The 25,182-nt window shown below is 33.3% G+C and overlaps 2 protein-coding genes across 2 annotated transcripts; one reads left to right on the plus strand and one right to left on the minus strand.

The window, feature by feature from the left end:
- The first annotated feature begins 608 nt into the window (after positions 1-608).
- Positions 609-3,896, plus strand: LOC140873187 (protein LATERAL BRANCHING OXIDOREDUCTASE 1-like). Its single transcript, XM_073276201.1, has 4 exons — positions 609-946; positions 2,006-2,253; positions 2,370-2,697; positions 2,990-3,896. The coding sequence occupies exons 1-4, from the start codon at positions 716-718 to the stop codon at positions 3,227-3,229; spliced, it is 1,047 nt and encodes a 348-aa protein (XP_073132302.1). The 5' UTR covers positions 609-715; the 3' UTR covers positions 3,230-3,896.
- A 4,919-nt stretch (positions 3,897-8,815) lies between these two features.
- On the minus strand, positions 8,816-14,369 carry LOC140872986 (pyrophosphate-energized vacuolar membrane proton pump). The gene is made up of 8 exons (XM_073275932.1): positions 13,986-14,369; positions 11,988-12,562; positions 11,522-11,901; positions 11,147-11,233; positions 10,391-10,721; positions 9,911-10,321; positions 9,316-9,375; positions 8,816-9,228 (listed from the first exon to the last, which is right to left on the minus strand). The coding sequence occupies exons 1-8, from the start codon at positions 14,230-14,232 to the stop codon at positions 9,022-9,024; spliced, it is 2,298 nt and encodes a 765-aa protein (XP_073132033.1). The 5' UTR covers positions 14,233-14,369; the 3' UTR covers positions 8,816-9,021.
- Positions 14,370-25,182: the final 10,813 nt, after the last annotated feature.

Consider the following 25,182-nt stretch of genomic DNA (forward strand, 5'->3'; position numbering starts at 1 on the left):
TTGGGGAAATGGTGCATGTCTTTGTTGATACAAAATTTTACTTTTTCTAAGTATAGTTTTATATATATATATATATATATATATATATATATATATATAATAGTGATAATTAATTTCACATATAATATCATAACGTGACTTTGGTTAAAATAACTTCGCGTCACCATTTAAAGAATTCAAAAGAAACCCACTAAAAAGTGTTTTTGTTTTCAATCTATAATAATATGTGCAAAATGAAATGTTATTCTAGGACAGATTCAGAAATTTTGTTTAGGAGTATTTCATATAAAATCACAAAAGTATAATTTATATGAATTAAAATACATATTATTTTAAAAAATATAATATATTTGATCAATTAAATGACTAGAAATATATTATTAGTTTCAAAAAAAAAAAATTGAGGAGGCCCATGAGAACTTAAAAATGAGTTACATGGATTACGATCAAGTTTAAGCAAAAGTTGGATGAATTGCTGAAAATCAAAGATTTAAATTGACTTTTCTAGAAGAGTAAAATTTTGCTGACGTGTCGTTGGATGCAAGAATCAACGTGGAAGATAGGCAATCAATGCAGCGCAGACTTTCATGAAAACAAAACCCAAAACATTATTTTACACTACATGGTGAAAAATTCTTGAGATCCAACGTTTGACCAGAAGAAATCCCAAATCAAATCTCCAAAATCTATTCGAGTTGGCTGAAGTAAATCAGAAATGGGCTCCAAGAAAGTTCAGGAACTGGTTCAAAGTAACGAAGAGGTGCCACATAAGTATATTTGGAGAGATACTGAATATGGCCCCATTGATGTCACTGCAGCTACTTTGAGTGGTGAAATCCCAGTTATCGATTTGAGCCGTTTGATTTCATCATCAGCAGAAGCCGCCATGGATATTGCAGAACTTAACAAGCTTCAGTCTGCTCTTATTACATGGGGCTGCTTCCAGGTTTCAGCTTTTAATTTGTTTCTATATAATATACAGTACTAATTTGCTAGTGTGCTTTTGATTCTTCATTTGATTTGTTTGAGAATTTGGATCTTTTTGGAAAGGAAAATTTCAAGAAATTCATAGAGAGAGCTACTTTGTACACAATTGTAATATAAACTCCTTGGCGAAAGATAGAACCAAAAAAAGTAATAAAAATGATAGCAAAATTTTGCCCGAGGAAAAGAGATGCGACTCAATGGATATTTAGTGGGCGACACTTGAATTTAGATAAATCAGATATGATATTTAGCGGATTCGATACCGTCTCGGTCCACTTACATACACTTCCATTGTACAACGGTTCAAACGTCACATTTCCATGGTGAAAAATTGCTTGTATATTATATTCTTAGAAGAGTTTGGCTTTGAAAGGATCCATGTAACGGCTTTCCTTAATAAACGAACTGGAAATTTATGCATCTATTCTGAGAAGTTGTGAACAAAGTCATCACTAACACTTTCTTTTCTTTTATTGTTTTTTTTTTGTTTTTCAATCGCATTTGATAATTGTTTATCGTGGATCGTTTGACACATATGCCTTCATTCGGGCTTCAAATAAAAAGCTGAGAAATGACATAGAAGGGCTAGTGTGCAGAACAGTAGCATGCTACTTGGCTCGAGAAAAAGAAAGACACTCTCACCCGACTGTATCCAACTCTTTGAAAACAATAAGAACAGATAGATCTTTGACCCAAATCTATAGGACCGCAAGATTAACAAAACAGAATATCTACTGGATTATATGCCAATTTTGTAAATGTTAACGTCGTGGTATTATACGGGATTGGCTTGCTTGCAGTCTGCAGAACCCCAACCCCTCTGAACCGTGTAATGACATGTTTCATATGTGGATTGATCAAGACAATGGGTGGCAGACAGAGTCTCGCACATGTATTGCTTAAAGATGGAATTTTTATTGGTTGCGATTTATTTTTAATGATTCTTTAAGTTTTGCAAATCATAGCTAGGAAATATCTCAACTAGTAGCTAGATATCATTTAAATTTTGAATATCCAGGCAATAAACCATGGCATTGAAGATTCCTTCCTGGACGAACTGCGAAGAGTTTCAAGGAATTTTTTCCAGCTTCCCGTAATGGAGAAACAAAAATATGATAGGCCAGTGGATGGCATCGAAGGCTACGGCAGTGATATGGTTCTCTTCGAGAATCAATCCCTTGATTGGAACGATAGGTTGTATCTTTTAGTTAGTCCAAAAGATCAGCGAAAGCTCGAATACTGGCCCGAAAATCCAGAAAATTTCAGGTAACATCAGCCATTTCCTCTGTAAAAAATTGTTTGTTTTTTTAGATAACAAAATCGGGTTATGTTTAGGACAACATAAGTTCATTTGATAACTTTAGGAATTTTTTTTCCTTCAGGAAGATATTAGATGACTATACTGGTAGTTTAAGACAAATCCTAGAACTGATACTAAAGGCTATTGCAAGATCATTAAGCTTACCAGAGAAATGCTTTTTGGACCAATTTGGAGAGCGGCCAACGATGTACGGAAGGTTCAACTACTATCCTCCATGTTCGAGGCCAGACACGGTTCTTGGGCTCAAACCACATGCAGATGGCTCGGGGATAACCATTCTACTGCAAGATGAAGAAGTCGAGGGCCTTCAAATGCTGAAAGATGATCGGTGGTATCGAGTTCCCATTATGCCTCATGCGCTTGTTGTGAACGTTGGGGATCAACTTGAGGTAAATCTTAGTGATCTCATTTTTCTAGTGGCTTCAATAATGAATATTTCATAGCATGTTGTGTATAAGATAGGAGGCTTTGATCTTTCAAAACCTCATTGTTAGATTATTAAGGTAGAATTGGGGACAACAATGTTTTTCATTTGGAGTGAGATGTTTCTTCTTTACAAAAAGTGGTGGGGGATTTTCCTATCTAAAGACACAAGCGTCATGACATTAACTGATCATCTGTTACTTTTCATAACTCTTGGATGTTTTATGATCTCATCTCATCGCACTTTTGTACGCGCAGATAATGAGCAATGGCATCATCAAGAGCCCGATGCATCGAGCAGTTACGAACTCTGTGAGGGAGAGAAATACTCTAGCCATGTTCTGTGCTCCAGATCCTGAATTAGAGATTGGACCAGTGAATGAACTAGTGGACGATGACACGAGGCGGAGATTATACAAGAAAGTAAGAAACTACCCAGAGATTTTTTTTCAATACTACCAGCAGGGGAAAAGGCCAATTGAAGCTGTTAGAATTTAGTTTTGTCTACTGTTTCCCCCCCGCGAATTTAGTTGAGAGGTGTCTAGCTACTTATTTCGTTTTGAGGTAAAATTTTTGGTGAGTGTTTATTGTTGATCACCTGCAAATTAATTAACAAAAAAAAAAAAATATTATGGAATATTATATAGTTTTCAACGTTGAAAATTAAATAATCTTTATTGATCACTCAGAGTTTACAATCATGTATTATGAAGAACTTGTGATAAATATATCACAATCTTCATGCAAACGGATTTTATAATACAGTACATAACAAAAATATATGAAAGAAATACGCGAAGATAGAGCAAATAAATTATAAGTACGAAAAAAACTGAAGTACTAAAACGACAGAGTCATGTAACATCCTCAAATCTTGTTCCCAAGTACTCCGACAAAGGAAACCACCAAAGCAACGAGTCCAATCACCGTGGTCGGAGAAGTACTTAACCCGCCGGAGGGTGGTGGTGCACCCGGCGTCGTTTTCGACGGCGTAGGGGCAGGTGCCGGAGCCATGTGGTGGTCGTGACCTTCATGCGCCACCACGAGTTGCACTAGAACTATGATGCAAGCAAACAAAGCAATGGTTCTAAAAGCCATAATTGTCGTCACTTGAGAAAAAAAAATAAGAGACACACACAAAGGGATATATGCCTTATTAATTTGTTTTGGCTAAAAAATCTTGTGTTAAGAAAGCCTTGTAGTGATGGCTATTTATATGCAATTTTAGCTGCACCCATGCATTATTTGACTTTGTTGTCATTGTACATTTGTACTGTCCAATATCTAATTTGTACTGTCATTACTTTGTTTTTTTAGTTTTTAATAAAATGTATGATTATTGCCAACTTTCAAGTACTTGGCAGATATAACTTTAATACCTTGCCATTAGCAGTTAGTTAGCATCGATCATTGACTCTTCCTTTAAATAAAGACAAATTACGCGCTATCCGCGTAAAAATATCGAAGGAGAACTTTTGTCAAAAACAATTATTTTGGGAGATTTAAAATTTTATAAGAATAATTTTTTAAAAAATAAATTTGTCGCAAAAAAAATAAAACAATTATTTTGGGGAATATATACAATGTTATCATATTGGTGTTCTTTATACGGTTTTAATTTGGCTTGAAATTAATTTAATTTTGGCTTAAAATTTGAGGCACCATGCACCTTAGACTAAAACTGTGAATTGATCGATGATAGAATCAAAAAAAAATTTAAAAAAAATTGCAAATTGCAGAACGAAAGGTGTAATTTAATTTCCTCAACTTTTCATTCTAACAATCTTCAACATGATGCCCACTTGCATAATTTTATTTTTCATTGAGAATGATATCATATTTTAAAATTTTATGTACATATATATTTTGACTGGGGGTACGCAAAAATTCGATAATCGATAACCTGAAGTTGACAAATCTAAAATTCAGCGGTTCGGCGTCTTTACGTGTGGTAGAAACTATTTTCAGGTTATTGCGTTAGTCTGGGGTTTGTCCAGTGCACATCGAAAAATAGTGATTGCGGGTTTCCACGTCATTAAAAAAAAGTAATAAATAATAGCAAAAGAATTTGCCCCAGGAAATTATGCGACTCAATTTTGTTTGAAGTGGGTGACACTTGAATTTAGATAAATCACATATGATGTCCTAATTTTGTCCCTAATTAATGTTTTTCATGTACTGAAAATATTGTCGCTATTGTTTTAAAATATGACATTATAATCCCGTCCTCCAAACTAAATGATATTATATAAATTCCCAAAATAACCTTGAATATAATGGACCATGAAAATGGTATTAGAACCTATGCATTCTTATTCGCATATACGAAATTATTATATATTACTCTTGTAACTTACTCGACAGAAGAGTAGATTTTTGAAGATTTAGTTTTGTATACTGTTTCCACCCACGAATTTAGTTGAGAGTCTTGAGACTTGAGATGTGTCTACTTATTTTTTGAGGTGAAATTTTTGCGAGTATTTATTGTACGTGTTCACCTGCAAATTAACAATAATATTATAATAAAATATTAGCATATAGTTACTTTTCAACGAGGAAAATTAAATAATCTTTTTATTGTTCACTCAGAGTTTACAACCATGTATTATGAAGAACTTGTGATGAATATATCACAATCTTCATGCAAACGGATTTTAGAACACAGTAAATAACAAAAAATATATGAAAGAAATACACGATGATAGAGCAAATAAATAATAAGTACGAATAAAACTGAAGTAAAACGACACAAAGACGACGTAACATCCTCAAATCTTGCTCCCAAGTACTCCGACAAAGGAAACCACCAAAGCCACCAATCCAATCACCGCCGTCGGAGAAGTACTTATCCCGCCGGAGGGCGATGGGGCATGCGGCTTCGGCGTAGGGGCAGGTGCCGGAGCCATGTGGTCGTGACCTTCATGCGCCGCCACGAGCTGCACTAGAACTATGATGATGCAAGCAAACAAAGCAATGGATCTAAAAGCCATAATGGTAGTGTATGTCACTTGAGAAAAAAGAAGAGACACACCAAAGGGATACTTGATTTGTTTAGGCTCAAAAGTCCTGTATTTAAGAAAGCCTTGTAGTGATGGCTATTTATATGCAATTTTTTGCATTATTTGACTTTGTTGTGATCATTGTACTGTCCAATATCTAATTTGTACTGTCATTACTCTTATTTTTTAGTTTTTAATAAAATGTATGAATTATTGCCAACTTTCAAAACTTGGTAAAAATAACTTTAATGCATTGCCATTAGCTAGCATCGAGCATTGACTCTCCTTTAAATAAAGACAAATTACGCGCTATACGCATAAAAATATCGAAGGAGAACTTTGTCAAAAACAATTAATTATTTTGGGGAATTTAAAATGTTACGTACGAGAATAAAATTTTTATATATCTTTATGGCAAAAAATAAAAAATAAAAAATACAATTATTTTGGGGAATTTAAACAATGTTATCAGATTGGTGTTCTTACGGTTTTAATTAGGCTGAAAATTTGACGCACCATGCACCTTTGTAAATGTGTATATATAGATGGTCTATGTATTTTGCAAAAAAAATGCCAAAATGAATGAAAATTTCTAAAATTGAAAAAAATAAAGAAAAACCAATATAGATAACTAAACTAAAATTGCGAATTGATTGATAGATATTAGATAATAGAATGAAATTTTTTGTAAAAAAAAATTGCAAATTGCAGAACGAAAGATGTAATTTCCTCAACTTTGCACACTAAGAATTAATCATCAACATGATGCCCCACTTGCATAATTTTATTTTTCACTGAGAATGATATCATATTTTAAAAGTTAATGTACATATATTTTGAGTGAGAGTAAAAAAAATTCGATGATCGATAACCTGAAGTTGACAAATCTAAAATTCAGCGGGTCGGCATCTTTATGCGTGGAACATGCTGTTTCATAATTGGTATCATTTTATTTAGGCTCCGTTTGATAGGTGGATATTTGGATGGATTGGTAATTAAGCTCATGTTTGAATTGATTTTTGTAGTTGGATGTGATATGGATTGACAAAAATTAGACTAACTCATTGACAACTCATCAACACAATCTAAGTTTGATTATATTTATCCACATGGATTACAAAAATAATTTACAAAACTACACCTTCACTAGAAAAAATAGGTCAACTTGTTTAATAATTGAGTGAGAAAAGGACATTTTGGTCAATCTAAATTATTTGTACTAAATTATCTCACTTTTAAAAATCATATCAAACATTAAAAAAAAAAAAAACTATCAAACACATATTTATCATTTTTTATCAATCACTTATCAATCAACATTCTAATCTATGAGTTATCTCATCTATGTACCAAACAGAGCCTTAAAGTTTGACAAATATTTATGGGAAGCTTTTTTTTTTTTTTTTTAGAAAATGGGAAGCCATTTTAATTAGCGACCAATGAGAACTAAAAATTTTAAAGTCGAATATTAACGTTTGACAGTTGTTTTTCCGTTTACCTTAAATTATAACTACATTCTGCCAACTGCTATAATTCTACCATATTTTAAGAGAAATATAGGCCGTAATTTTTGTGTTTTGGACACATCTCCTCATAAAATTAAGTGGGACGACAAATATATATGTAAATTAAAACTACACATCAGTCATTCAGTCGATGTTCATGTAGCTGTCCAAAAAAAAAAAAAAACAACAACACGTCATCCTCCACTATTTTTCTCGGAGTTCGCAGGAACAACATTTGAACGGAGTTCGCAGGAACAACATTTGAAGACCTAAATCTGACAGTCCCGCAACTTCTGAATGTTCGTAATTCATGAGACGATTTTATTTGACTCGATCAATATTATATTTTGAAAATTATTTGTTTAGTTGTTTATGATATTGAAAAAACAATAATTGAATGAATAGCAATATGCGAAAGTCAAACCGTGGAAGATTGATGATCGTGCTTGCAAATATAACGGCGTGGGGGCATATACAAATAATTTAGCCATAAATAAAAATCATACAAAAGATAATATTCTTCTCGAATTACTAAACTAGTATAGGATTCTTTTATTAAAAAATGAATTTGAAGATGAGAATTTCCCCATAATTTCTAAACGAATGCAAATAATTGTTTTCTAAAGAAGGGAGATTCATTCATCCGCCTTTAATCAAACTTTATACATCAACACACCCGTTTGGCTCATTGATGACACTAATTTTTTGTAAAATTTGAGTTAATCATGAGATAAAATAAGAATGATTAATCAATCAATGTTTCATCGTTTACATGAGACGATATTTAATAAAAAAACATCAACATGAGCAAGTCAAACTTTAAGAAACAAGAAGAACCGATGCCGAAAATGAGATCGCACTCTCAAAGCAATGTTGTAAGGGTTATTCAACGACTCGATTTCTACCTAATGTGGAGAACCCATACGTTTATAAAACTCAGACCCCAGATTATGTTAAATCTGAGCATCTAATTACACGCTGGCAACCTATGCAAATTCGAACCATACTGTATCAACTATCAAGCAAAAGTAGCATTTATCTTCTCCTTCCCCATTTGTCTGGGAAGTTGGATCTTTTTTCTTTTTGGTTGGAGACTTTGTAATTTAACATTACTTGTTTAATGATAATTGCGTTTCTCTTTTCAAAAAAAAAAAAAAAAACTATCAATCAAAAGTAGCGGACATACTAAATGAACCTATTTGCTGAGACCTCACCCAATTTCAGTTTACCTCCAATTAAGTTCGAGTAGCTTTCAAACCAAGTTCAAATATCACAAATTTAAGCTCGAGTACTCGATGTCAAATTCAAGCTTAAGCCTGGAAATCAATCTTTGATTGAGCTCAAATTCAAGAAGTCAAATTTTTTCGAGTCGGGATCGGGTTTTACTCGATGGACCAGTGACCACCACATCTACTTTTATGCCAAGATTGTTAAATGGCATTCATATAAGCATTAAACTGTTTCCAAGCTGAATCAAGAATTTATTAACTTAATCATGAAATATCATAAAGGAATTATGAAAAGTTGAGAGAATGTGGACATAATCAACTCGTAGACGAAAGATCAGGCGCAAAAGCTGATGGAAAAAGTTGACATGCAATTGATATACTTGGTGAAAGAATACTAAAACTGTGTCCCAAAACTCTTCGCAAGATTTGGCCATTTGATGATAGAGAATTTCTCCTCAAAACTAAATTAAATTAGAAATCAGCAAAGCTTATCATACTTTAATGGAAATTACAAAAAGTCGGAGCAGGAAATCTAAAGCGTCTCATATCTTGTTACTTCAGAAAATCTTGAAGAGCAAACCACCATGGGTAGCAAAGAAGGGGGCGAATACCAGCGATTCGACGGCCATAAGCTTGATAAGAATGTTCAAAGAGGGCCCAGACGTGTCTTTCAGAGGATCGCCAACTGTATCCCCGATTACAGCCGCCTTGTGTGAGTCAGATCCTTTAGGACCGAGAGTTCGAGCATGCTCTGAAGCACCAGCCTGTAGTCGTGGAATCATAAAAAAAAATATAGTGAATTAAACGCAGATTCAATTGTCATGCAATTAAAATTTGGAACAAATCTTTACCTCGATGTATTTCTTGGCGTTATCCCAAGCACCACCGGTGTTGGAGGCAGAGATAGCGATCTGCATGACATGATGCAAGTGATAAGAATGTCGTAAAATACAAACAAAATGGTCAAAAGAGTTTCCTGCTTAAATTGAAGCTTTGAAAAGAAAAAAAATACTAAGAAATACTATGGATCATCGCATTTTGAAATTATTTTTGGTTTAAGGTGGACGTCTCTCCTTGCCTGCCCCGCGTAAAAGAAGTAATGATACTGTGATACAGTTTGTGAAACCTAATAAAAGGACGGACTAAGTGACGTGCTATTAACCGGCAGATATCTAAGGTACTGTACTGCTATGTACATACAATTTCTCTAGTAATTGAAGATTTTCATTAGAAATCAAACGATTTTCTCGGCTCGGCTGTAGATTTTACCTACTTCTAATGGGAAAATGCATTCTACATAAAATAGTGTCCTCGTACTCTGTTTTCCTTCCAATGTTTTTCGCATTTCTTCCAAACAGATGCGAAATTAATCTCCACTGAGAAATCTAATAAAATAAAATATCCTTGGAGATCTCAATAAGACGAAGCAAGTTTCAACTAAATTACCTGAACACCGGAGACAAGAGATCCAGCAAGAACACCAGAAAGTGTCTCCACGCCAAAGAAAATACCCACAATAAGGGGTGTGAGCATGACAAGAGCACCAGGAGGGATCATTTCCCTGATAGATGCATCAGTGGATATCTTAACACAAGTTGCATAGTCGGGCTTTGCAGTGCCTTCCATAAGCCCAGGGATGGAATTAAATTGCCGACGCACTTCTTCAACCATCTTCAGAGCAGCACTGCCGACACTTTTCATCGTCATTGCCGAGAACCAGTAAGGAAGCATAGCACCAACTATTAAACCGATGAAAACTTTTGGGGTCAAAACATCAACAGTTGAGATGGAAGCACGGCTCACAAATGCACCAAAAAGCGCAAGAGACACAAGAGCAGCAGACCCAATTGCAAATCCCTGAAATTAGGAGTAAGAATTGATATAGAAAATAGTAGTATCAAGATTGTCGATATATGAAACAAGTACCTTTCCAATAGCTGCAGTGGTGTTTCCTGCAGCATCAAGGGCATCAGTTCTTTCTCGAATTCTATGGCTCATGCCTGCCATCTCAGCAATACCACCAGCATTGTCACTAATGGGGCCATATGCATCAATAGCCAGACCAGTTGCTATGGTGCTAAGCATTCCAAGGGCGGCCACTGCAATGCCGTACATTGCAGCAAAGGTAAAACTGACAAAAATGCTGACTGCTATGGCAAAAATTGGAATAATAACTGATTTGTATCCCAATGCAAGGCCAAAAATGACATTGGTGGCTGCTCCAGTGCGGCAAGAATCAGCAACATCTTGCACAGGACTGAAAACAATGAAGAGATGACTTAATCCATTAAGGCACCGTCTGAAGTAGCATATTATTAATCCTTTGATAACTTATCTTATCCAATCTCATGTTTACTTTGTCATATTATTTATCTATCTACTAAATATTTATTTTACATCAATTGAATCATTGAATTTAAATTACTCTATTATCCTTAATAAATAATATTATTCAAATTTTATTAATTTTTAAAAGAACAAAATGGTAATCTATCATCTTATTTAAAACTTAAGCTATCAAATCAAACACACTATTATTTATCAATAAAACCAAATACTATATTAACTATCATTTTTTTATCATATTAGATTATTTATCTCTATATTATGATCATATCTTTAACTTCAAACAGTACTTAACTTTATAATTATTTCACACAAGATAACTGTCCAGATATATACCTATAAGCATTGCTTGTATAGTACTCTGTGACAAATCCAATGATCAGACCAGCCCACAAACCAACAGCAACACATAAGAACAATTGCCTGCAACATTCAGATAATTCTATTTAGGACTTTGACGAAAAAACAAGAATATGGTTGCATATGGTAAATGTATGCACATATTTATACAAAATTCTTAAAGAGGGAGGGGAGAGAGCCATTCAAACATGTTACAATCTTCTCTTCACGAAAAACAAGAAGTTTCCAAATTTGAAAGGGTTCTTACGAGACTGGATGATATGTTTTATATGAAAGGGAGGGAAAACAGACGTAATTAAGGTATACAACCAAAGAAAAGCCATAAGTAATTTGGGGCCACATTGAACTCACCAGCTTTTGACATCTTTTTGGGTTCCGAAATTAAATATCGTGAAGGAGGACGGAAGGGCAATGAAACTGACAATAGCAATTCCAACTGTCATGAATACTGTTGAGATAATAAGTTGCTTCTTCAATGCAGGCTCAATTTCGTTGACAGCCTTAACTTCAAAGAAGTCAGTTGCAAACAAGGTGGTCAACAAACAAACAAGAATTCCAACGGAGCTGACCAAAAGAGGATATAACATAGCAGTAAAGTCATGATTGATCCCAAAAGATGAGATTGAAGCAACGACAAGGGCCGCACAGGAGGATTCTGCGTATGAACCGAATAGATCAGATCCCATACCAGCAATATCCCCTACATTGTCTCCAACATTGTCTGCAATGACCTGCAACATTCATCAAATACAAGTTCACAATTCAAGAACAAAAAATTCCAAGAAACCATTATCAACTATTTTTACTGTAGCCATACAGCAGGATTCCTAGGGTCATCCTCTGGAATGTTCCTTTCTACTTTGCCCACGAGATCGGCCCCTACATCGGCAGCTTTTGTGTAGATACCTCCACCAACTCTGCCAAAGAGAGCCATGGAAGATCCCCCAAGTCCATAACCGGTTATTGCCTCAAACAGGCCTTCCCAGTCATCGCCATAGTATAACTTGAAAAGGTTGATGAGAATATACAAAACTAAAAGGCCATTTGCGGCAAGGAGGAAACCCATGACTGCACCAGACCTAAATGCAACTATGAAAGCCTTTCCAACACCCTTCCTAGCCTCTAATGTAGTCCGGGCATTGGCATAGGTGGCAATTTTCATTCCAAGAAATCCAGAAACCAAAGATGTGAGGCCACCAAGAAGAAATGATATGGTACTAAAGACAGCTGTAGCTAGAGCGGGCTTGCACAGTTTGGTACTGTCAAACGTACATGCTTGGCTCTTTGTACTGAATCCTTTCACAGAACCGAGGAAAAGGAAGACCAATACGGCAAAAGCAACCATGAAGATGCCAACATACTTGTACTCCGTAAACAGAAATGATGTTGCACCTGTGATATCACAATCATATTATAAGCATCGGAGACAAATTAATGAGCAAACATTTGACTTTTTTTCTTTTCTTCTAAAAATACAATGCTACTGTTTGGAAAAAAAAAACAAAGATACAGACAATAGAAATTCAAGTTCAAAATTATTTCTTTCCAGAAATCAACTCTCACGCACGCATTTTGATAATAAAGACATCATTTGACCTTGCAAATCGTTTCTAGATCATTTTTACCACATGGAATAGCGCATAACCTAGGTGCTTCATGCTTGTTCACTTGTTAGTTCATGCTATATTTCATCCGGAAATGAGTAATCTGCATAATGTTACTAGCCAACATGGTATACCTTTCAGACAGAACTATTGCAAAGGATAAACGGTCCAGGCAAAACCTAAGAAAAACAGAAAACTAGAAAGGAAAAAGGAAATACAGAAATCCAATCGTGACTATGGCTAGAAGAGCAACTTCATGGCCACATAGAACTAACTTATAGTGACGTAGAGAAACTATATCCGTGTATATTACTTAGACAACCTCACTGGAAACAAGTTAAAAAAAAATCTAATCTGAACAACGCTTACAAGCTTTGGCATGGTAAAAATGACACCGACGCTTGTTATCAATTAATGTATAAAAAGACAACAACTATTAATAATGAGAACCAACATCTAAGGCTCCACACGTGTAAATGAAGAAAGCATCCTAATAAACAGTAGCAACAACTGTGTTTAACAATTAATCATGATCATAGATCCTTTTAGAAGATCCACACCTTAGGGCTTGACGAGGAAAGGAAGAGCAATTCTTTAATTAGCTAACAATAGGTGGGCTACAAAAAATAATCCTTCGATTTTCACACGGACAGAGATATCGAATGAAATTTAAAAATCACAAAATACATATAGAAAATAGCATGCTTTTAAGTTTTAACTTTTCCACCAGGAAGGAACAGAAAGAGAAGCAAAAGAAAAAGGGGCAAAAACAATAAAGGGAAATAAACTAGTGTAAGACTAGAGATCTAAACCAGGAATTCGAGGGTGCCGAAGGCATAAGCAAACTCCGTTAACATAAAAAGATCTGAGTAAGAACCCAGATTGCCCAGCTACAATTATTAAAAAAAAATGCAAACTTTTCGTGCAATAGAGCATAACCAGACACGAAAGGAATATAATAATTATACAAGCTACATATTTTGAAACTGCAAAGAGAAACATACAACTTTAAACAATTGAAAAGAACAGGTAAGAAGCAGCCATAACCAAAAGGCCAAAAACCGAAATCTGCCAATCCATCCTCGAAACCAAAGCAAAACCCATATCCTCAACCATAACATTATTCAGTCCGAATGCTCAAAGTCTCCTCCCTGACTCAGGAATATCAACAAACACAAACAATGCACAGAACATATAAAACCAAAATATACCTTCGGAGATGGCCGCTTGGATTTCGGCGCATTTCCGAACAACAGAATGCTCATTGGCGCCTTCTTCCTCCTCTATGAGAGCTTCGTTAAACCCATTTTTGCTGTCGGCGGAGCTAGATTTGTCGGCTGAAAGCTTTACCTTGGAAACCAGCAGCCATTGGAAGAGGGCGAAGACGATGCCCACGAGCGCGCAGAGGGGGATGATGATCTCGGTGGCGAAAGGGGGAAGCAACGTCGTCTCGCCCATGTCTTCTTTGCGTGCAGAGGGATTTGCGTGGGAAGAGATATGGGGGAGAAGAAAATGGAGATGCGTGTTTGGCTGTGGAGGCCGAGCCTGAATTTATGCGGTGAGGAGTGTGGAGAAATCCTGGAATTTTGTTCCAAATATTGGTTTACATAAATAATACTATCATTTTCTTTTATTTATCCATTTATCATCACCAATAAAAATAATAATAATAATAAATCATCGAATTTAGTAAGAACTTTTGGTTTGAGACTTACCTGTAATAAATAAATATCTCTCCAGCTTTAATTAAAAAAATCATAGAATTGTAATCAGATAAGGCCAAAAAGTTAAGGTATACAATTTATTATGATAATAAGGAAAAATATGTGTAACATAGATCATAGTCATCTTATTGATTACACGTCTTAAAAGTGATGTTTATTAATATTACATCATTCGAATTATATTAGTTTCCAGTCATATCTAACTTTAAATCATGGGAGAAAGTCGACGAGGATATTGGAATACCATGACATAATTCAAAGTAGAGTTCACATTATGATTAGAGATTTTTATAATTAATAATATAGCATGCTCTAATTATTACAGCTAGCGCGACCACACTCGTGGAATTTGAATGAATCAAATTAAAACAACAGCACACCGATTTAATTTTCAATAATTTGAAGTTAAAAAATTTATTTGGAAAAAACCATATTTATGCACAGTAATTTGCTTTAATGTTTGAGAGAAATCTAACAGGAGTTAGGTGCACCAAATCGGGTCCATGAGACGTTTGGTTGACAAAGACTTAAATAGAGCATACCATGTACAATTGTCACTATTCTATAATATTTAAATTTCATGTAAATTCTCCCGAAGCATGACTTTTACATAATCTTACACTTTTGATATGTATGGGTTTTTTTTATGATTCAGAACTCACACCTGTTATTTTTCGAATCTTTACATATATATTACAATAATCTGAAAACATTATTAGTCGGATAAATCATATTAGACAAATCATATATGGTAAAATAGAACGATAAAATGTTAGTAAAGATAACATATTAAAACGTCGAAAGAATTATTTGTATAATTTTTTTTTAAAAATGATAACATCAGTTAGTGAAAAGGTTGATGTTGGATGAGGATCCACGTAGGAGAGGCTAAAGGATAAGCCCCCCGGCTGACTAATAGTCTACTCTCCGTTTCGCATTGCTATCCGCTTGGTAAAACAAAAACTTAATTCTTTTTTTGGTATATATTTAATAATTTTTTCTCATAATTTAAGAAACTATATTGTTATAATATTTTATTAACATAAAATGAATTTAGAAGGATGGCAGGAAAACGAGATGTGAAAACCGTAAAAAGTTTCCTTAAACGAAATTTACGCCTAATTTGACTCGGTAAATAAACGCTGACCCGTAGTTGGGTAATTACCACACAATTCATGCTCCACTGATCCTTCTAATACTTGTGATTTGTGATTACTTTTTTTAAAAAATATTCTGATGATTATTATTATTATCATCACATTTGTTTTATTTTAATTTAATTAAACATGTTACTGTGGTTAAATTTGACACTTTATGTCGGCTGTCGCAATTAAATTGTCTTGTTGAAAATATAAAAAATCACATATATTTTTATCTATTTATCATACAATTAATTAGAGTTGAACAACTAGTAGTAGTTAATTTTTACCACGCTCGTGAAGTTTTTTATCATCCAAAAGTAGGGTTTAATGCATACGGCCCCCTTATAAATGTTTTAATTGGCTCATAACCCCTCGTATTATTTTAAGTGGCTCCACGGTCCTCGCGTATTTGAAATATTAGCTCACATGTCCCCGATCCATCATTTTTGTTTTGCACGCGCGTAAGATGCAGGTGTTGCTTGTATGTTACCCATATTTTTATATTCAATTCCTAAAATGCCCCTCCCCTCATTTATTTTAATCAATTATTCGGTTTTATTCTTATCTCCCTTCATTTTCTTCTTCATTCTCACTTTACCAGTCAAAGTCATGGAATCCAAAGCTCCATTTAATTCAACCAAGAAGCCCATGTTGGACTTAAGGTATCTGATTCCTCCACTGTGTGCCTGCAACAAGATAGCAGAAATTAAGGTTGTGATGTCCGAGAGAAAAAAATCAAAATGTATGTTGTATTATAGTTGTACATTGAACAACTGTGGGTTCTTTGGATGGTACAAGCCCAAGACACATACGTTGGTACCAAATGGTGGCGAAGAAGAATCAAGGGAGACTAATTGCAGCAGTTTCAGTTGTCCTGAAACTAGAGTCAAGGCTCCTGAAGATGGCGAAGCTAACTCCAAGGAGCCAACATTGATGCAAGATCCATCGGTCACTGGTTATGTGCATGTTTCCTGGGTTGCCTGTGCCTTGCTTTTCCTTGTGCTCATCGGCCTTCTTTCTAAGTGATCGTGTGTTCATGTAATTGGTAGTTATCATGTGCTTTGATGTATTAAATACTGGAGTTTTAGTTATAGTAGAATTTTGGTGTAGTATGGGAGATTCCAGTATCGTATGCATTTGGTCATGGATTGTTTGCTCCTGTATTTGGTTATGAATGAGATCAAAATTATGTTTATTGTGTTGATAAGTTTTTGTTTACTGCATTAGTGTTATCAATATAAAATAAAGGACTGAAGCTCAATACAATCTCAATACAATTCAGAAACCAGAAGCTCAATTACACTTAACAAAACCAAAAGACATCATATTTAAGTTTTTATCATTAGATTCAAAGTTTTCAACAATTTCCATTAAACCAAAATACAAAACATTAAATTAGAGGACATTTTCTCTAAATTTCCTGATAAACACCAAACTAAATGCCCTATTTTTCTGCAGAATGTGCACTGGAACTTGTCCTAACATGTGCTCGACATTTGCACTTGTTGCTTGAGTTCCTGCATTGGCAGCTGCACCTGCACCTGCACCTGCACCTGCACCTGCAATTGAACTAGCACCTGCCCTTGCACTTGCACTTGCCCCTCCCAAAGCACTTGCACTTGTCCTGATCCTTGCACTTGCATTTGCACTTGCACTTGCACTTGCACTTGCACTTGCATTGGCCATTGCTCTACTGTAGTGACTCATTTGCACTCTTCTATTCAAATTCTGCATTTTCTAATGTACAAAAAGTGCTTTAGAAGATAGAACATGAGAAGATAAGAATCCAAAATGAAAATCGAATTTTGAGCATATGTGAATACACCTTCACAGAAGCAGTTGATCCATTTGCAGAAGTATCAATATTTATGTCAGGATTGTTTTGGACAAATTTCTCAATCCTTTTGCTCAAGTAATTGTAGTTTGCAAACTTGTTTTCCCGTACTCTAGCACATGAATGTTCCCCAGTAATTGTTTTTATTTGAAATGTAGGCCCACCCATAACTAAAGAAGCATGAATTCTCCAACTACATTCATTTTTGCACACATCAGTTATTCTTTTGGACTCATTTTTCTTAAAATCCAATAGAAATCCATGTCTCACCATGTAGTCCCTCAAAACCTCTCTGAATTCACTTGCATTCTTGAACTTCATACCAACCACAAGCTGAAATCTCTCCATATCTTGACCCTCCCTGTATGTAGGATGCCTAGGGCCCTCATCTCCTGATCCATCAAGACTTACCAACTCATCATCCTCACCATTATCACTATCCCAATCATCATGACACTCACCCACCTTCCTTTTTCCCCCTACCTTACTCTTGCCTTTATCATTTGTTTTTTCACAAAACTTACTCTTACCTTTGTCATTACTTTTTTTCTTAGTCCCTCCCTCTCTTACATCATTAATTTCAACTCCAATGTTATTAATTTCTACATCAGATTCAAAAGAGTAAGAAGATTCATAATATTCAGTTGACATAGAGTAATTTCCATCTGATGAGTCATCAAACTCACTTCTCTCACTAATACCTTAATCAATGTCACTAAATCCATTTTTATGGGATACATCTGTATGATCTTCTTGATCACATGAATCAAATTCATGTTCTACATGGCTAGAGTTATGAGGTGAAAGAGCATGACCAGAGCATGTATTCACCTCGGGTATTTCATGAGCATTTAAATCAAAAGCATGAGAGTTTGGTTGAGGTTGTGATAAAACAGGGGAGTTTGGTTGAGGTTCTGGTGACACATGACAAGACCTAGAATGATTTTCATCAGGAGAATTGAATGAATAACCACTAGAAGACTCTTTTCTATATTCAATGTAGCCTACTGGACCTGAATGAATGAATTTACTAGCAGGAACAACATTCCCATCAGGATCCATCACCATTTCTGGAACTGGCATGGTATCCTCAACCCAAATTGGAACTGTTTCTAAGTTCTTGTAAAAATCATACATTTCAGTAACTTTCTTGTCTCCAGATATCTCTGTAAGCCCATATTCTATTACATACCCAGGAATTCTAAAAAAAAACGCACATTCAACTTGTTGCCACCACACAAACGGTACATATCATATAAATTGTTGTAGTTAAACCTATCAAAGTCAACCTTTTTAAATTCATGCTTAAGCCCCCCCAACATAACTATTTTTGGCTTTCCGGGCTCGCTTTGGATCTTAAACAAACCACCAACCCACATCTCAAAATTAACTGATGATTCCATAATGTACTGTTTGTAAGAATAAGAAATGGAAGATTACCTAGTCCATCACACTTCCAACTTCAAATTCAGAATCCCATCAACGAATATATTTGTTCCAAGATCTGGTTCGAGTTTTGGGTTTTTGCGTGAGAATTTGTCGGGTGAAATTGGGGAAGAGTTTGAATAAGGGTAATCAATGCCTGAATATTAAAGCATATACACATTATATTACCGGGGTATATTTGTCAATTCATAATTAAGATATATTAAAAACATATTATAATTGAGCATGGGGCACGTGAGCTAATATTTCAAATACGCGAGGACCGTGGAGCCACTTAAAATAATACGAAGGGTTATGAGCCAATTAGAATATTTACAAGGGGGTCGTATGCATTAAACCCTCCAAAAGTACCTTTACCTACCTAACTTCATACAATCATACTCCCCGTTTTTTTTTCATCTGATTTTATCACTTCTTATTTATTTCATACTAGAAAATCGGTCAATTGATACACTTTTTGGTAAAATTTGTTATTTCTTCTCCTGCATTTTTTTGTTGGGTATCTGTCGTTATGGCCTATGGATAGACCGATTTATAATTCGTGACCAGGGACGAATCTAGGAATTTGAGTTAGGGTACACTTAAACTTAAAATAATAAATTATATATTATGATAAAAATACATAATAAATTTTATTCATTATATATTTTAAAACTCATCTGAAAATTTCATGAATTTAGAGTAATGCTACAATAAGTAAGACTCAAAATTTTCATTTTTTCCAACCACTACAATTTATTTTGATGCAACGATGAATAATTTCATTATTCAAATAATATATTTTGCTCTCAAATCATGAAAATTATCACTTTTCAATACATTTATATCACACAACTATTATAATTTTAGAAATTAATATGAAACAAAAAATATATTTCGTTTGTATCTGTATTTGAGACTTAAGAGACCGAAGTCATAAAATTGATTTTATAAAAAAATATAAAAAAACAAGCATACAAAATTTAAATTTACTATATTAATAATTATTTTAAAATTATATATATATATATATATATATAGAGATTTGATCCCCCGCACCCTAGGGTGCGGGGAATCCGTGCACACCCGTGCTCAAAACAATTTCGATTCACTTGAAATTTTCACGGTAGGATCGTTTAAAAAATACGAATCCAACGGTATATCATATGCTACAAATTTCAATCTCGATGGCCGAAATCGTGAAGATGGCCGGAAATGGGGTTAAATGTGCAGTTTTTTGTCATCTTCACGATTCCGGCCATTGAGATTGAAATTTGTAGCATATGATATATCGTTGGATTCGTATTTTTTAAACGATCCTACCGTGAAAATTTCAAGTGAATCGGAATTTTTTTGAGTCGGGGTGTGCACGGATTCCCCGCACCCTAGGGTGCGGGGGATCAAATCTCTATATATATATATAACAAAAAAGGGCTGTGCGATAGCCTAGCACATCCCATATGTGGATTCGTCCATGTTCGTGACAGTTCTATTCATCATTAAAGATTACAAATTGTTGTAAAAAAAATATTGATCATTTTTTCCTTTTTTTTCCCAGACCACAAACATCGGATATGCAATGATCGTTAGTATTAAGATTAATATGATTCCCCTATCTACCTTTACACATAATTTTTCAACAAAATACCTGAGACTCACATTATTTAACAGTATTGGAATGATTTCGAAAAAAAAAACAATATTGAAATAGAGGAAAAATACTCCCTATGTATCAGACTAATAATTTTTCATTCCAACGACCACTCTTTCTTTATTAATTTTTTATGGTTTTTGCACTATATTAATTAAGCTTTTATTACTATTGTTGTTAATCTTTTGTGGTTTTTGTACTCTACTCATTAAGCTTTTTATTATTATTTTCGTTACATCACCAATCGAGATTATTTCTTCTAATGTGAGTTCGAACCATGTCTCCTCTCGACTAATAGAAGTTTGTGTCACTAGCTACACCAATAAAAGAGATGCACTATTCATAAAGCATTTTGCTGCTACTAATATCTGCTTCATAGTTGTCACTTGTCAGTGGTCATGTATCTCATTAATTGCTCCCCGTTAAGCTAGATAGTATATGGGTCCTTTCAACTATATGTACGTAATATTTTGTGTTTATTGTATAATATTAAATAACTAAATGTCTCATTCTTTTTAATTCTATCTACGGTGGAGGTGATAGAAAAATCTATATAATCAATTAATTGTCTATATAAATAAAATTTGAACTCAAATCACGAGAATCTCAAGACGTCATTATTTGTCATTAGGCCGAGATATCTTTTGTAGCAAACGAAGTAATTTGCACATAGATCATGTAAATGTTATAAATTTAAGATTATACAAATCAACCCAACAAGACAGTACTATCCGTGTCTTACTAAATTTTATTTTATTTGAAAAAAAAAGCTGCCAACATTTAAGAAATTATAATATTGTATTGATAATAATTAATAAAGCACCAATCTCTTATTTTATCCTTTAGTTTTAAGCTGGCAGTTCTTTCCCAAATTCGCCAAAACTTGCCTTTTGAAGTTAAAAGGAAAATTTGATTTAAAAAAGAAGTTATATGAAAAATTATTTTCGTTTATACGCAAAAACAAATAAAAGTGTATCTTACAAAGTTTTGAATTGTTCATTTTAATTTGGCAAGGAGTTCAAAATTTCCCCAAGATGGCTTTTTCCTTTTATCTACATCCGTAAATGAGTCATTCGGCACGCATGATGCATTATATTCTTTATGTTTTGATTATATGAGTAAGGTTTATTTGATATAATATAATTTTATTAAATAAAAACACGATTATTTTTTGAATGAATTAAATATGAATAAAATAAAAAGTTTATGTGTAAATTTATTTTTTCATTGTTTAATTTTTTCTTGATCTGTGGGTTAAAAACAAACATATTATAATTGAGACGAAGATAATATATACTAATACATCGATACATGTATTGCGTATTTGTACAATTTATATATAATATTTTTTAAAATAGTTATTTTTGGAGTTAAATAAAATGATACTAGCTAGTAATTGCATACCTATATTTATATGTGTCTGCGGTACTGATTCTTTTTTTTTTCGTGTGGTATTTTCATGTGAAAAAATCAAATATCACATCAAAATTATAAATTAAATTTATGTATATTAATATGAGTGTTTTCTTTTTGTAACCAAACAATTATTTAAGAAGGATAATTTTTTTTCATTTTTCAAATTAATTTATGGTGTTTTGCAAAGATCAAATTAAATACCAAAGTGAAAATTAGAGTTTGAAATATTTCGTATTAAAAACCCACCAAATCTGGGAGCCATGAGCAATAGATAAAACATTTTAAACAGGCGTTTGTGTTTTTCTTTAAACATTTTTAAGAGGCATACATTTATATATTTGGTACATTTTTTTGTTTGTGCACAATTTTAAAAAAATAAAATAAATCAAGTAGAAAATTTCATCCTAGCAAAAGAACCAGTACCAACCATCATCAAAGAATATCGAACATTGTAGTAAATAGTGAGACTAGCATAAATGCATAAGAACAAGCTAAGTCACTCGAGCCAAGATATGAACAACCATATTCATTATTTTTGTGATCAATTTGTGTACATTAAAAACCAAAAATAGTTTATTTCAAAATTTCAAACATAATTAATGAAATTTTATATGGGTTTGCTTCCTTCGTCCGAAAATAATCCTTTTCACAATGCTTCTAATCTCAAAACTCCTGCTGAATTTGACGTTTTGAGGCAAGACCCGAGGAGGGTCCAAAGTCTCAACTACAACTGTTTTTATTAAATGGTTATTAATCTTGTATTTATTAAGTGAGGCATAAATAAGATCAAACTTAATAATAATATAATCATGTATATTATCCCACCACATATAAGTTTCTTTTTAAGGGGGTACAAAAATAATATATTTGATAGGATAAGTAATCCATAGATAAAAAATATAATGTAAATTAAAAATAAATAAGAAAAAATAGTTAATACATTATTTGATTTGATGGATAGATTATAATTTATTTGATTTAATTGATGTAAATTTATTAATTAATAAATAGATAAATTATATGACGAAAATAAGACGAAATTGATTGAGATAAGTTATACATAGATTAATAATACATCAAACCAAACAATGCCAAATATCTATCGATATGTATACATATATATATATATATAAACGTTAAAAATGAAATTGGACCCAAGAGAGTTGGGTATAGAATTAAATATGGATGCATGGGCAAGCATATTCTTCATTAGAAAGATAATGGGATCCAAAGATCTCAACCAATGTGAAGGAATAACACTCAAAGGAGACGAGATATTCATCGGAATCTTGCCTAGTGACCACATAATATTACCCAATTAAATAATTTAATATTTTTTTAAAAAAATATTAAATAATTTGGTTCAGTTTGAAGATAACATTGGAGAAATTTACCAAAATTCGAGAGGTTCCTGGCTTTTGGTGGGTCTATTTCCAAGGGATAGACCACACTCATTTTTACGAATTTCAAGTCCTTTCTCTCTCGTTTTCTTGTTCGTTTCTGATATAATAAGTTGTGTATAGAAGGTTGATATACATACATGCAAACAAATTTGTATGGCTGATGTACATCAAACAAAATGACTTGTATTGGTGTGCACAAAACAAAAAATACAAGTTTATTTTATTCAATCACTCCTAGAAAATTGACCATTTTTCGATGTACTAATAGTATATATATATTGTGGTGTAATTAGAAAACAAAGTTGGAGATCATGTGCAATCATAGCTCGGTAGTTGTCACCCGCCATTTCATCACTATCTTATATATAACTAACCTTCAAACTTGCGATAAATTCTGAAAATTGAAAATATTATTCATAACTACATATATATATATATAAATATATATTATATACACATAGATATAATAACATATTCGTCTTTCACTCGTATTAATTCATCGAATAGATATAATGTAAAACGATTTCATGTATCTATAGACCTAGCTCATATATGCAATTATAAACAATACTTTTGATTTAAAAATAACTATTTTTCATAAATTGAGTTGGATCAATGATCTATCTAACAACATTGACGAGTGAGATCGTCTCATAAAAATCTTTATATAACTCATTTCATTGTGTCTTGGTAATTTATTGAAATTAGATTAAATGCTTTTGGGGTTATGTGGTTTGTAAGATCATTTCGTTGAAGATATATATGAATATATCGATATATATATATAACCATTGATGCTGGTATAATTGTAGTCTTTTGTAACAACAATCTTTGCAACATATTTTATAGCTTTCTAGTTAAATGTAACTATTCCTTCCAAATAATCTGATTTGTGCGAGGAAAAGGTAAGTGGAGGTCACGCGAACTTTACATTAATGCAATTTTGGGGGGATTATAGATTTATTATAAAATTTAAAAATTTGAAATAATAACCCAAAATAGGTCAAGCGAAATCCCGATAGTGACTTTATATTGTGTAGGCATAATAAATTTGGTCCCTTCACCAGCATCAACCCTTTTTTTTTTTTTTTTTTCCTTTTCTTTGGTTAAAGCCAATATATTTTTAAAAGTCGGGTGGAGTTTTATTCTATTTCCAGTTTGATTCCTTTTATTCGGGAAAAAATTTGAGTAAATGCTGAAAGAACTTTTTTCTTTTTTCATTTTTTTAAAAACGTTTTTTATATTATATTCATTTCCAAAAGTACATAGGTATATACTTTTATAGTTTCGACGAGTCCAAGACAAGATTAGTGAAAAATAGTAATTAATTGCAATCAAAAGATAGATTTAAAGTTTCATATATATATATATATATATATATATATATAATCTTGTTCCCATGCACACCAGTGTGTAGGGATTTTGTGTGCACCCTGTGATGTTCGCGTGAACATCTGAGATGTTCTCGCGAACATCTGATTTTTTTTAGATGTTTGCGCGAACATCCCGCGGTGCACACAAAATCCCTGTACACTGGTGTGCAGTGGATCATGACTGTATATATATATATATATGAAACTTTAAATCTATATATATATATATATATAGATATATATTATATACACACATAAAAGTGTAATATAATAAGGTCAAAAAATTTGAACTTTTTCGGTGTTTCACACAAAGCCCGTAAAAAGAATATCCCCTTGCAAATAGACTGCTTATCGATTGGTGAAGGGAAGAAAATAATTGAACCGACGGGACTTTTAATACTTTAAAAAAGGAAGAATATTGAAAAGGAAAATGTTCTCCA

This window comes from Henckelia pumila, unplaced genomic scaffold (assembly GCF_033568475.1).
Source record: "Henckelia pumila isolate YLH828 unplaced genomic scaffold, ASM3356847v2 CTG_525:::fragment_3, whole genome shotgun sequence".
In the NCBI taxonomy this organism is placed as follows: domain Eukaryota; kingdom Viridiplantae; phylum Streptophyta; class Magnoliopsida; order Lamiales; family Gesneriaceae; genus Henckelia; species Henckelia pumila.

Bases quoted from the DNA above. Each gene is read 5' to 3' on its own strand.
- LOC140873187 (XM_073276201.1), top strand. From the start codon at position 716: ATGGGCTCCAAGAAAGTTCAGGAACTGGTTCAAAGTAACGAAGAGGTG. The intron at 2,254-2,369 runs GTAACATCAGCC...TTTTTCCTTCAG, and splicing joins GAAAATCCAGAAAATTTCAG to GAAGATATTAGATGACTATA. The intron at 2,698-2,989 runs GTAAATCTTAGT...TTGTACGCGCAG, and splicing joins ACGTTGGGGATCAACTTGAG to ATAATGAGCAATGGCATCAT.
- LOC140872986 (XM_073275932.1), bottom strand. From the start codon at position 14,232: ATGGGCGAGACGACGTTGCTTCCCCCTTTCGCCACCGAGATCATCATC. The intron at 11,902-11,987 runs GTATGGCTACAG...TGAATGTTGCAG, and splicing joins ATGACCCTAGGAATCCTGCT to GTCATTGCAGACAATGTTGG. The intron at 10,722-11,146 runs GTATATATCTGG...CATTGTTTTCAG, and splicing joins TATACAAGCAATGCTTATAG to TCCTGTGCAAGATGTTGCTG.